General features: G+C 55.1%; 2 protein-coding genes across 2 annotated transcripts; one reads left to right on the top strand and one right to left on the bottom strand.

The window, feature by feature from the left end:
- Positions 1-485: 485 nt before the first annotated feature.
- NCLIV_007400 (conserved hypothetical protein) lies at positions 486-4,432 on the top strand (the record flags this gene model as incomplete). Its single annotated transcript, XM_003880251.1, has 2 exons — positions 486-3,044; positions 4,340-4,432. 2 exons carry the CDS (start codon positions 486-488, stop codon positions 4,430-4,432), a joined length of 2,652 nt encoding a protein of 883 aa, XP_003880300.1.
- Positions 4,433-7,268: 2,836 nt separating this feature from the next.
- Positions 7,269-13,660, bottom strand: NCLIV_007390 (mgc78841 protein, related; the record flags this gene model as incomplete). The annotated part of the gene is made up of 11 exons (XM_003880250.1): positions 7,269-7,424; positions 7,751-8,133; positions 8,484-8,609; positions 9,023-9,112; positions 9,406-9,484; positions 10,048-10,144; positions 10,681-10,759; positions 11,060-11,201; positions 11,522-11,634; positions 12,460-12,778; positions 13,580-13,660. The coding sequence occupies 11 exons, from the start codon at positions 13,658-13,660 to the stop codon at positions 7,269-7,271; spliced, it is 1,665 nt and encodes a 554-aa protein (XP_003880299.1).
- Positions 13,661-14,179: the final 519 nt, after the last annotated feature.

The raw sequence follows: 14,179 nt of genomic DNA, 5'->3' as shown, positions 1-14,179 counted from the left end.
GGGTTCAGACGTAGAGCAAGGATCCGCGTCCTTTCCGGCTGATTCGGTTGTCATCCGTTATGCCAGTTCTTCGCGTAGTTTCCGCCCAAGGGGGTGGGGCGGCTGCAGTTGCTCGCCCCCTGTTCGCTATCATCTTTTTCGCCTATCTCTTAGCACCCGTTTGTGCGTACGAGGCCCCCCTATTTTCCGTAAGAGGAGACGATGATGAGAGAGGACGTGTGCCATCGCAAATTGCTGACATCAGTTTTCCTGAAAGTAGCAGCGATTCGGAAACTGAAGAGGAAGCCGTTGACCCAGGTCTAACAGATGCGGATATAAAAGCTGCGCAAGGACAGCCAAGCGAACATGTGCCAGACGGACCATCGATACGTATGGAAGAGCAGCGTGTCAATCCGGCAGGCACATCATACAACAGTGTTACAGATCAAGTTAAACCAAACGTTGTCTCCACGGACACACTTGAACGTCGAAGTTTGTACGGTCGCATGCTCCAGGCCGTTTCCGACTTCTTCTTCTCGGACGCAAATTACGGAGACAGTGACTCTGAGGGGTTTCTTAGTCCCCGAAAGAAGCCCTCTACAGTTCCACCTGTTCCAGAGTTACATACCGATACAGTGATTACCAGAGCATCATTAGGCAACGAATTTTCCTCGGCGCCAAATGCTGACCCCGTCGGTCCTATCGATGACCACGTTCCGATGGCTGCATCCTCTAGCAACCTTCTCCTGACTTATCAAGGTCTCAGCGAAGGTGTATCTCAGCCGTCGCCAGACGGTTACACAGATTTGTCCATAGGGGACGCCGTCCATGAAGCGCTTTCAGCAGAGGCCCTTGGTGTGTCACCTCATGACACTGCTGCCGACATGCTGGATCGGAGAGAACCGGAACTGCTCGTTCGCAGGGGACGTCCACAGGCGAAAGCTGAGCTTGCTAAGTGGGGCCGAGGATCTACAGAAAATCTTCGGTCGCGTCTACCTTCCGCTACGGCCCAGCAGAAAGCCCTGAACGTTTCTCAACCATCAACATACCAGCAACAAACTCCTCGGGTCCCTCTGCAACCGGTACCGCCTGCCCCCCGGGGGCATGGTGAATCGGACGGCAGGATTCCAGAGACTGACAACGAGAGCTCGGTACTAAGATCAAACGCAAATGCGACAGGATGGGAAGAGAAGGCCAAGGGGATAATGAGTTTAATGGAGCAAGCAACAAAGATGTTTGTAGGCTCACGGACGGGAAGTAGCCAGAGTCTGCCAGGACGGGAAGAAATCGCGGCTTCCGCGGCAAACACGTCTGCATTGTCAACAGCGTCTCCAGCTTTGAGCCAAGGGCTCGCTTCTCTGTTGGTGGGAGGGATGCCTCAAGCTGTGTCACCATCAACCAGCGGGCCGTCGATAGCGTTTCAGACTACAAACCACTCCCCCGCTGAGTTTGCAGCTTATGCTGCACTGTTACCCTCTCATGCAGATAGACCTTCCCTCACACTGGACACGCTCCGCCAGAGCGAGGGTCTGGGGAAAACTTTCGCTCAGGGTGTCGATGTTGGTAGTGCAGTTGTGGATGTTCTCACATCCACACGGGAACTGCAGCAAGCGTTGAGTGCATTAAATATTCCAGGTCTCCCAGTAAATTCTGGAGCACCTCCGCGGCAAGCCTTCCAGAACCGCGATGACCTCAGTCTCATGTCGCTTATTAACGCGGCTAAGGCAGTTCATCAATTCGCCCATTGGTCAACAACGGTCGATAAGGTCATCAATACAAGCAAGGACTTCACGCAGTCCGTTCCGGCCACCCTGCGTAGTTTGTTTCCTTCGAATCGCGTGGGGGCTGAAGAGTTCGAGGATCTCGTCAATGATAAGAGCAACCATGCAAACAGCACAACCGCTCACGAGTTTGCAACGACTGAGGTAGATGCCTCCGAAGAGCGGCTATATGAAAACATGCACACTGCTCCTAGTCATCCAGATGACGTGACAAGCTCACACAGTACGCCCACGGCCACCAGTGCATCCATCCCGAAGCCACGCCCGCATATGGAAGAAGCAGCCCAGTATGGGGGGGTTCGCCTAGCAGATGCCAAAGACAGTGGTGCGAAGCCTCACACGGACAAGCGTTCTCGAATTCTCAGTGCTTCTGTATCTGCAAGTGATGTTGGATCGCTCATAAAGAAGGAATCTAGGGATGCTGCAACCAGAACGCTTCTGCAAGCTAGTGCTGGGGTGGGGGGACCAATGCGATTGTTCACGAAAAGCGCCTCATTAATGGACGAGATGGCGCAGGCGTTGAAGAAGGAAGAAACCGTGCCTCAAGCTTCAGGAGCAACTGTAGCCGGTGGAGAGTATGTCGTCGGCCTCGCGAGGGATCTCCATAAGATGGCGTCCTTCCTGTTCAACGTTCTTGATGTGACGGTTTCAGTTGCCGATGAGTCGATGAACGCTCTACAACTAGGAAATTTGGTGAACACGTACAAGACCCTTGCAGAAGAAGGTGCTCTTGCTCCCCTAGGCGTAAAGGCCACTGGTGCTCCTCCGGAGCACATGGGGAAACCTACCGTCTCATGTGTGAGCAAAGGCATGACATGTTGTGTTCCTGCTGCAGCTGCACCAGAATGGAAAACCAAGCCACTTTATCTTCAGAACGAGCAACGGAGAGAATGCAAAGCGAATTTGGTGACGCGCACAAGCATGTTATGTGCCACAACTCCATACAAGAACAGTAAATGTGGTATTATCCACACCAAGGCTAACGGCTACAACAAGTATGCCACAGTTCTGCCGGTCGCCGGCTTCACTGCAACAGCCATGTGCGAGTGTGAGGTTTCGAAACAGAAAAGTGCCGATGGACTCTACTCTTTCAACGGGGTTGCGTCATGGACAGCTCCTGGGAAGACTGTAACCCGAGATGTGATTAAGGAGGCCAAGGATGGCTGGCAGTTTGTGAAGACTTTGAGCAAAAGTGGGAACCAGATGCTTACTGTGCTCGAAAATACCCTCGAACCGCAACGAAGCCCAATTACAGGCATGGCGGACGTCATGACAAAACTTGTTGTAAGCCAACAACTGCAGAAGATTGTTGAGGCTTCAGATCCTCTCTCCGCGGTTTTCCCCTCTATTTCTGTTGCTCTCTCTCCAAAAAAACCTCTCCTGGGTCCCTTTCCATCTCTGACACCGCTTTCGGTGCTACCGCCGCTTCAGACAGTAACACGACCGCGTCTCCGCTAATTCGGTCAGTCCCCGACCACCGTTACTGCGATTCCGTTCGCCTCCTGCAAAGCCAGCTTATGTGTGGAGCTAGGGAGCAACTGCCTCTGCATCAATGCCCGCATTCCTCATTCAGTTAGAAGCTGTTCCCGGAGGTGCGGCACAAGGTGGAAAATTCCCAGCCACGAATCCCTATTCCCTATCGACATTTCCGCACGTCCTTCCACTGAGTTCTGGAAAGAGGCTGCCCCTGAGTATCCGCAGAACAGGTATCACCAAATCGCGTTAAAAACAACAGAGATGACAACGTTACCGCAAGCGTTTTGTGTGAACCAAGTCGGCATGTCCTCCGTGGCCAGTAACCCCAGCTCCACTGAGATATGCTAGCGCGTGATGAGGACAGGTCGCCAGCGAAAAAACCGGTTTCTCCTACGTCCGATCCGGCTTCAACTTGTATTACTAGGCCTCTGTGTTTGCCTCTTCTAACTCAGATATAAGGCTATATCCCATGTAGAGCGCAGGTTCCTCCGAACCGTGGCGAGGGATGAGTAAGCTACAGCAAAACGTGGCTGAGTACGGAGAAGCAGTCAAGAGGCAGAAATAGCTCAGAGTTCAGTCGAGATGCTAGGGCGTTTCCAGCCTAAAACAATTCTAGACGCGACAGCATTCTGTGCCCCTGTTTGAGCAATTGGATTTTACAGCTCCAGGCGTGGTGTGCGTGGGTGCCGCTACTGCTTTTTTCTCTATACATGAAACATGTGTGGCAGAGAAGTGTCCGTTGTGTTCCTTTCCTACTTTTTGTGAGTGAAATTGTTTTATTAGAGGAAAAAACGGTGGCTGTGTTCAAATTCTGGCACATCTTCTCTGTGCAAATGTCTACAGTCTCTTCGCAACCTAAAGACGCATTCAAGAACAAGCCCCGTTCATAAAATGCCGTTGCTGGGTTAAGCTGGGCCTTGTGTTCCGCCTATTGCAACTTTCCCTGTATACGAATTTCCAGTGATGCACACACAACACGAAGTGCTAGGAAAAGGTGAACGGAACAAAACGGTTGTGCCGACAACACCACCGCTGGTTGTCACCGGCATTTGCGTGTGGGTGCTTCTGTAAGTACCTTCCATATATTCGTCCTTTTGACTCAGGCTTGGACCGCCAATGTGACGATCCGTGTACGAGTTATCCGAATGATCAGTCAAATTGCTAATGCCTACCGGGAAGCAGAGACTCAGGTGTGAAAGACCCGAATTAGATCGCGTTTGTGGTGTGACTACAAACGCTGAAGTTTGCGTCGCCCGCTAACTTTCACACCCTGCTGCCCTATTAAATGTAGGCACACTAAATATCAGGTGTCCGAAACTGCTACGGTATCTTGTATGGCCGTATTTTTACTAAACCTAGTTTATCCATCCCTTCAGGAACGATTGCCAACGTGGCACATCCACCGCTATCTAAACTGAAGGGGTACCACCGGCGGCCCTACAGCGAGCCTGAGCGTGTCTTTGTTGAGCGTGGAAAACAACGCGAGTCAATGTAGGTAGAATCACCTGATTTGTTTGCTTTCTCTTCCAGTTCAAGAGCGCTCCAGATAGTGAAGGACACAATGAATGCTGCTTTCTCTCTCCGGTGACACCGGCACAACACAGTGCCTCACTGCAGCCTTGAAAGGAACGCAGTTTCCGCCCGTCTGAGAAAAGATGCAACTGTGTCTCAGATGCAGAAAGAGACGCAAAAACTGAGCAATAGAGAAACAGAAACATGGGTAAATACTTATTCACTGGGCACCATGAACGATAACTGAGGGAAAGAAGGAAACAAACGGCAGTAGCAGATGGAGACGCAGTAAACAAATACGATTCACACAAGGGGCTCAGCTGCGGCAACGCAACAGAGGCACCAGCCAAAGGGAAGGGCACAGTGCAAAAAGAAAGTAGAAACTGCAGAAAAGAATAGCGGATGCCGTGCGCCCCCGAACGTGAAAAAAAGAACAGAAAGGTACTTGAAAGTCACGAAACAGGGAAGAGCGAAAAGGTCCTGTTTTGCCCCAAGGGGTCTACTCAGAAACAGGGTACACTCGCACACAACAGAAACAGAAAAACCGGAGAAATGAGTGCGAACAATGAAGTGAAAATGGAAACGCGCCCTTTTTGCATCCAAACGGCCAACGTTCAGCTGCATCCACTGCGTGTAGCTTCCTTTCCCTGCCAATCCTTTGTTCGTACGCAGACTGGCTAGGGAACCACGAAGTGACCCCCGGTTAAACTTCCAGTTGAGCTGCGACATGCAAGTTCTTGGTCAAGCAACTTTTTATCCTCTTGCTGTTGCAAACTTTACACATTTCCCCTCACTTCCGTCTGCCGCTGGTCCATCTCAGTGCTTGTCATTGGGAGCGTTTCTGTCCGCGTTTCGAGCTTTCAAAAAGTCACTTCCCCTCCGCGCCCATCCTGAAATGCGGACCTCACACGCGAGACAGCCGCTTCCGGCGAGATTTTCTCTGTGGAAGCGCCGACTAACCTCCGCCCCTCCTCGTTCGCAGCGTCCCGCCTCTTCTTTTCTTAATCGCAACTAGAAAAGGGTACACAACACCCCCCCATCCCCCGGCTGGCCCGTAATTTTGCCGCACTCGCGCACGCGTTTCCGCCGTCCTCTCTGGCGGTCTTCGATGCGTCACCTCAGAAGACTTGTGCATATAAACAAACACGGGGATTTCAACAGCTCCGCTTCCGCATCCTTCCTCGCCACTTGGAGCCAGAGAGCTCCGGTCAAAGCGGGACTTCTTCCAAATACTTTGAGTCGAGAGCCTGGCGCAGTCTGCCACACCGGTGAGAGTCGGCGGCAGCTGGGGGTGTAGACACGATAGCTACCTGTCACTGTTCTGAACTCGCTCTCTGCTCTCCCAGCGCAGGCGGCTGCTATGCTGTGCCCATTTCGCGATCCTCCAGCTAAAATCAGCAAGGAAGACAACGACGAGCCCCGCTCCAACTGAAGGCACACGCGTCTCCGCGGGCGTCGACAGCACCAGTTCATTTCTATAACAAAGGTGGGCATATGCTCCTTCGCCGCTGCTGAAAGAGATCGGCCAGCTGCTCCCAAATCAACGGAGTGCCGAGCAGTGGCAGCGGACGGCGAAGGAAAGCAGTTCTTCCACCTACGGGGGAGAACGCGTGAAGACAAAAACGCGGAAGTAGCGCGGGAGGCTTTTGGCTCACGGCAAGGCGGCAAAACAACGAAAAGGAGAAAAACACAAAACAGAACTGGGCAACGCGAGAAAAACCCCGCAACGAGCCGACCGCGTCAACTGCATTTCCAACAACGGGGGCAACCACCCCTCGCCTCCGCCTCGTCGCTTCCTGGCTCTCCGCTTGACGCCGGCCGTTTCTCCTCGTGAATACACGCTCCTCCGCAGCCGCAGGTGACTGGCAGACTTCGACGCGTGGCTGCGTGACGGGCCAGCGGCATGCGCCGCAGAGTCACGCGCAAGCAGACACCCTTCCCTCTGGGCCGCATTTTCCTTCGCTCGCTCATCGCCCACTCCCCCTCCCCCCCCCTCCCGCTGTCTTAAGCAGTCCAGTGGGGTGGTGGTGACAGCAATCATAGAGAACTTGGCTCTCTGTATCTCATAACTGGAGTCATATTCAGTCTCCCTCTCCGATCGACTCTGCGTCCTTCCAGCCGTCCATCCTGAAACATGTAGAACGCCTGCTGTGCGCACCACTCTCCTCCGCCCTCTTTATCCTCTCCGTCTCCGTTTTCCTCCGTCTGTGGAAAAGCCGGTGGCCTCTCTCGTTCCGCATTCCTTCCCCTGTGTCGTCTGCCTGCAAACTCGTTGCCAAAGGTCAAGTCGTGCTTCTTCCATCTGTCTCTCTGGTGGTCGGCTCCCTTCTCCGTCCAGTTTCCCCTTCCTGTTCGGGTTCCCCTTTCTGTCCGGTTTCCCCTCGCCCTGAATCACAGACCGAAAACGCACAGCTCGGCCGACGCTCTGCACGTGACGGCCAAACCCCCTGCGTCGCGACCTCCTCCCGTTTGTCTTTTCCGCGCTTCTCCGTCGCGCTTCGCTCCCTTCTGTGTCGCCGTTTACTGGCCAAAGTTGAAGCCTCCCTGAGGCGGTGCGGCTCCGAACGCGTTGACTTGCCCGGCGTCTGCCATTCCTGCTCCGGCACTCGCGTCCACGTCAACGTCGTCTACATCTGCTTCTTCGAACGAGAAATAGTTGCAGATGATTCTCCAGGCCTAGAATCACGCACACAAAAAGGTCCAACCTCGCAGTCGAAAATCATGTCAGAAGCACTAGACAACACCCCTCCGCGCTCTCCGAACCGAGTCCGCCCTGGCACGTGAGGCCGTAGAGGCCGGCTGAGAGGCGAGGCTTGGAGACTGACTGACGGCCGCGCGCCACCACACGCGGTGCGGCAGCCGAAAGAGATTTTCACAGCGGATCTCACGAACGTAGCGTGCGTGTCACACAGGTCCCCGTCCCTCTCCCCTCCCCGGCCTCCAACACCTGGGGAAAACTTTGCCCTTTCGTGGACCGCTTCGCGGCGATCTCCGTCTCTCACCTTCTCGTAGATATCTTGGTTCGCAGCATCTTGCAGCTTCTCAATGACGGTGATGCCGTCGGCCTGTTCAATCAACTCGCAGAACGGGTTTTCGGCCAGCTGCTGTTGCTCCTTCTTCATCTTGCCGACGCGCAAGATGTTCTCGAGGGCCTCGAGTGCGACAGAGACGATCTTGCTGTCCTGGACCGCCAGGAGACTGCACAGCGGCCTGATGCATCCGCACTCCACGAGGGCCTCGACCTGTGCGTTGCTGCCTCCAGAGGCTGCGTTGCTGATGGCCCACGCCGCCTCCTTGCGCACGTCGAAGTCGGCGGTGCTCAACAGCTCGATCAGCGGGTGAATCAAACCCGCGTCGATCACCTGCTGAATCTGGTCACGGTTCCCTGGGAAGGCAAGGCAGCACAGACGAGACATAGGTTGAACGCTGTCGGCAAAAAGCTTGCACGGAAACCCGCGTTTTTGGTGCGTTCCGTGTGACGGCCTCAACCGCGGCCCGGAAAGGAAAGGTCCCTCCCTTCGGGGACCGACGTCGCATAAAAGAAACGAGCGGAAACGAATCTACTCTCGCTGCCGGTAGGCGAGGACAGAGAGCCGTCGTCTCCTGAATCACGCAGAAACAAGCGAGGAAACGGAGTCGACGCCGCACGACGCGTTGACGCCCTGTGTCTTGAGGCCGAGAAAAAGCGCAACGCGCTCTCTGCTCTGGCAGAGACCCGCGCAAAAAAGAAAATACCTGCAGTGATATTCGAGATCGTCCAGCAAGCTTCCTTCCGAATGGCTTTCTTCGGGGACGAGAGAAGCATCAGCAACGCTGGCACAGCCCCGCAAAGGATCACCACCTCTGTCTGTCGGTCGTCGCCTGAAGAGAGAAGAGGGCCGCGGAGAACAGAGAGGTGAAGGCCTTTGACGCAGCACAAGGAACGAGACACCCAAACAGGCGAACCACACGCGAACCGCAGGTGCCCTGGAGGTTCAACCGGTAACTTCCAATTTGTCTCTGTTTCTTCACCTAAACGCCCTTTGGCGCACAGCATGAGGTGGAACCCGTGAGGAACAAACGCGAAAAGACGCGCACGAGTGAACAGGAACGGAACAAAGGCAACGACGTCGCGAGACAGACGAACGCACTCCCACCTTTGGCTGCACATGGACTCAGAGTGTCTCGAACCATACGAGAAGAGACACCAGCAGCGTCTCTCTCAGCCGCTCTGTTCCGCAGCCAACGCACGAACAAAGACCGCGCACCGGGCAGCGGCCAGCCCAAAGACTAACCTGTAACAATGTTGCCGACTGTCCGCAGAGCTGGCGTTTGCACGAGCGTCGACTTGTGCCCCAAAAGCTCCACCAGGCGACGGCTCACGCCTGAAAAATGCGCAAGACCGGACCACGCATCGAGGTTAGCATGCAAGGGAGCAACAAACGGAAAACGAGAAGCGCACACACCCTCTTTCTCGTTTCTTCTTCAGCTAGCCTCGAAACGCTTCAACCTCCAGGAGTCGCGTACGCGTGTGTGCACCCGTGTATCGACAGCACGACACCTAGGCGTCGGTGCCGACGCACACACCACCACACACATATACGTTCTCTACACATGCACACGCAGGCATGTCTGCTTGTGCATGCATCGGTGAGTTGTTGCCCCTTCTGCGACTCACCGGCTTCGATCACAGCTTCGATTCGCTCGTTGGGACCATCGGAGATGTACGAGAGAGCCCAGCAGGCATCTGTCAAGACCTGAGAAAGTGGGTCAGCGGCACAAAACACGACAAAACGGTCGCAGGGAAGCTTCGAAAGGCACACGGAGGCATTCTTTGACAGGAAACGAACAACGGAACACATCCCGACTTGTGCTTGGAAGAATCGGCGGAGAAAGCGGCTTCCTGCCCTCTACCCACGTTTGGCGCACGCCCACGCGAAGCGCCGCACCGAGGCGCCCACTGTCGATACACAGCGAGGAGGCGTGCTAGGAAAGACGACGCAGCGCCACAAAACAGCGCGAAGAGCTTCCTGGCGAGGTAGGGCGATCACCATGTGAGAGTGCCGCAGCCAGCGAACGCGTTCCATTTGTACTCCTCTAAATTCGGGGTCTAAGAAACGGTTAAAATGCCACAGACGATCAGGAGAGGTCAGGCCCACACGAGCACCGGAACCGCGGCGACGTCCAAAGGAAATGTTCACTCGCAGTCTCTCCGGCGCGGTTCTTGGGTAGGGAAACGGAAGGTTTTCAGCGTGGACCACCACAGGCTCGGCGCTTCTGTGGGCTTAAGTAACGCCACGCTTTCGACGGCATGTCTCACTTCGGTATCCGTCGAGTAAATCAACTTGGCGAGAGTCGTCAGCGCCGGCTGAACCCACTCGAAGGGCGGCTGAGGTTTCCCGCGACACAGGTTCGACCTGGAGGGTAAAAACGACAAATGCCCGGCCGCCAGAGTTTTTTTGAAGCCGCGGGTTGGGTTGTGAAGAAGCGGAAAATCGCGTGAGACAGCCAGCAAAGACACACCGAAAACGCGTCTGGGGTGCATGCGCCCCCAGCTGCACGCTGTCTTCCTGGCGCTGCTGCCTTCCTTTCTTATCCTTGGAGCCAAAAGAGACTCTTGCCGCGCTGTGTCGCTGCTCAACGCCGCGACTGCCAGTGAAAACGCGAGACAGCGACAGCAGGACTGCTGGCATCGTCTGTATTGTTACGTAAAAACTCTAATAATTTGTATATAAGTAAAAGCATTTCACTCGTATGAACAGCAAGAGAAAACTAGGCAAATATGCCGGCACACACGCTGAGAAAGTGATCAGATGCGCGCGACCACGGGGCGCGAGACAAAGGAAACAAAGGCCAAAACAGCTACAAGATTCCCAACGGTCCAACACACGGGAACGGTAAAAGGAACGCGCCTCTCCCTAGGCTCTCGTCTTGTCTCTCGGTTTGCACGTACAGTGTCCACGTCGCATTGCGCTGCATCGTGAACTTCGCCTCCGAGTCATTCAGCTGGGCCAGAAGAGGGGAAAGGACGCCTGCGGAAAAGCGCATTAACGAGGCGAAACATATCAGTCTTCCGGCCACCGGAGTCTCGGGATCGTTCCTGGAAGGTCCGACGTCAGCAGCACGTGTCCTTTTTTGAAGGGATGCACGCAGAAAGAAAGAATGGCGGTGCACGCCACCTGTTGCCTACAGAGGGTCGAGATGCGAATGGAGTGTCGCGCATGAGATGCGCCCCCGGGTCTCTCCGCGCGCCCTCTCCAATCCGGCCTTTGCTTGTCTTTCACTCGACCGCCTACCCGAGGACTCGACCTGGAATGCGTGTCGCCTCTCACCTGCTTGAAGGACGAGGTCTCGACATTGAGGAGAGTCTCCAGCGATGTTCCCCAAAGCCCAGACTGCCTGCTCGCGCACATCTTCCGTCGGCGAGCTGAGGAGCTCGACGAAAATCGGAACCGCTCCGTGTTCAATCACGACCTGAGTGGCGCAGGACAGAACATGTGTGCAGTGGAGAGGGTTCGTTAGCTGGTCTTGCCGGACCCTCCGCTGAATGCGTTTCCAGACAAGAAACAGAACGGAAAACCTCGCGTCCCTATGCACGCCTCTACCGCTGGCGTTGCCGCGCCCTACCTACCACTCCTAGGCACAGAACCAGACGGACAGCTCCGCAAATCCAGCGCGCGTTTTCGGTCCGCCCCCGACTTCCACGTGTACACCTAAACCACGTCGGAATCCTCGAGGCAAGGTGGACGCAGGAAGTCTCGCGCATCTTCTTTTCTCGAGCCCACTCTGGTTACCTGAGTTTGTTCCTGGGTGCCTGACGCAATGTTCGTGAGAGCCCACGCCGCCTCGAACTGCATGCGAGGCTGGTCGCTGCGTCTGAGGAATTGGACAAAGAGAGGAACGGCCCCTGCGAAGACGCGAAAGAGCAAAAAAACACGGAAAACCGGATCTCATGCGCTGACTCGCCACTTCATTTGGTACACCCTCTCCCTCTCTCACTGTGCTCCCGCGCATAGCGTGGCAAACCGGGAATGGGTCTCCGCTCTCCAGATGTTTTCGCACTTTCAGCGCCTCCCGTAACTATCGTCCCGTCACGTCATCGAGAAGGGAACGGAGGCAAGAGAGAACTCCGGCTCTCCTCTACCGGCAGCTCCCCAACACAGACGAATTTCGACTCCCGGTATCTGCGCCCCGTAATTTCAGCCCGTCGTAAACACGGCGAAGCGTCCGTTTCAGTTCTGCGTTGGGCATCACGCACGCCTGCCGCCATCGAGCGCTGCTTCCCCCCTCGCCAACGGGCGCATCGACCTCTTTTTCGCGAATCCAATGCATGCCTTTTATTCGTCCTTTCGACTCTCGAGAAATCTCCCTTTGATTCTGCCTCAGCGACCGACAGCCCACACACCGCCTCCGCCCACCTGGCCCCCGAATTTGGTTTCGCGAAAAATGTTTCCCAGATGTTTCGCCGCCCGCAGCCCCATGTCGGTCTCTCGACAAACCTTCAGCAAATCACTGGATGTTTCTCGTGTTCCTCTCCTTCCCCTCCTGTCGCTCTCGCTTCCGTTCCTGTGCCTCTCTCCCGCAAGTTCGTCCCCGCTCTCTCAGCTCCTGCCGTTGCTCCCCTTCCTTTTCGCTTGCTCCACTGTCTCATCGAGCCCTCACGCTCCGGTCCGTTCCGCCACCTTCGCACGTCTCTCTCCCAGGCGTTTCCTCCGCTGCGTTCCGCGCCTACCCGCTTCAATGACTTCTTGTATAGGCGGTCTAGACTCGATGCTCAGCGCCCGTCTGAACTGCTCAGTTGCCTCGAACTCTTGCTCCGGATCGCCGCTGGACAGCATCGACATCATCTGTGGAAGGTGCTCAAACTTGAAGACATTTTCTTGACCCTGCTGGCCAGCCATACCCGGAGCCATGCTCCCGTCTGCGACGCTGGCGCCTCCCATGCCGCTAAACATCCCCGCATTTCCCGCCAAACTCCCATCTTGAGAGTCCAGCGCTTCCGCACGCTTCTTCGCCAGGTTCTGTTCTCGGTGCGTCTTGCGGATTTGCAGCTAAAAAAACGCAAAGAACGGGAACCGACACGCAATGGGCTGCGACACCCAGACACTGGGGCATACACCAGCAGTGTACGTACACCGAAGCCTCCTTGTATACATATATACATTCACGCATGTGGAGTCAGCTCCGCTTCAGTCCGTACAGAGATGTATGTATGTATGTATGGATGTATGTATATATGTATGTATATATAGATATATATGTGGATGAAGTCAGGGAGCCGCAGCCACTGTTGCTCTATCTTTGAGACTGTGTATGAATCGGTGGTCAGGATCCCTCGTGGCAGCGACAAAAAGTGAAAACGGATAATTTTGGACCGGAGGCATCCAGATGGGACACGGGGTGTGGAGTAGGCGAGAAAAGGAGTTTGCGAATGGTGCAGTCGCGCGGAAACGCGTGTCAGCTTTTGCCTGCAAGACGCGGTCGGTGAATGGGCGGCACCTCGAGGCAAACAAACGGTCTCTCGAGAGGCAGAATGCCTGTATTGTCATCCCACTTTGCGCGAGAGTGCCTGACACAAGACTTCGTCTCGTCTCCCCGACTCCTTTGGTAACATTTTCTTCCAAGGGTGCTCCGACGAATGACGTGTTCTCGTGGCAGTAAACAGTACCACGAACGCGGTAAGTACACGGACGAGCCTGGCAAACCCCTTAGCGGCACTTCACTTCTCTCTACGCTTGTCCGAAGCTCCGACCAGAAAAACACGACGGTGCGGCTATACATTTGCGGTGGCACACAGACGTCTGAGTTAAGCTCGAGGCGCGGGGGCAGAGCGGGAGGCGGAGACAACGTACCTGAAGGTCCTCTCTCTTGCGCCGAGGATCTTCAAAGTTCTTTTTGAAGTTCGAACGACGGTCTGCCAACTTGCGCTCCATTTTGACGGAAGAGAGCCTCACACTGCGGAAACCAAAGATACGGACAGGCAGGGAGGACATAGGAACGGAATCTTCCCCTCTTCTAAGGGTCTTCCTTTGTTCCCCGTGTCTCAACACCTAGCCCGAGTTCTTCCCAAAAGCACAGCCGAGCGAAATAACGTTCGTGGCGGCGGCTGCACTGACGCAAAACACGTCAAGCTCAGACCAGCCGGGCGAGACGCAACTGTCAAAGCCACGCGACTGCGACTCGTGATCCTGGCTGTCTGTACACCTCACGACAGAATATCGCCTGGGCATTGCCCGAGCCCCAGGTGGGATCAATGCACCTCGCAGCAGTGTCAGACACCAGACCTCCACAGAATCTTTGAAGCCTTTATCTGGTTATGTTTCTATGTCAGTGTTTAGCGGAAGGTTGCTGGTACGCATTTGCTCACTAGGTTACATACGGCACTCACAACCAGTTTGAATATTCTCCCGTTCCCGATGCTCGACGTACAGTGTGTTTATCCGTCGGCGAAG

The sequence above is a fragment of the Neospora caninum genome, chromosome III (assembly GCF_000208865.1).
Source record: "Neospora caninum Liverpool complete genome, chromosome III".
Taxonomy (NCBI): Eukaryota; Apicomplexa; class Conoidasida; order Eucoccidiorida; family Sarcocystidae; genus Neospora; species Neospora caninum.
Note: the sequence above shows the minus strand (reverse complement) of the source record. Positions and strands in the feature narration are given on the sequence as shown.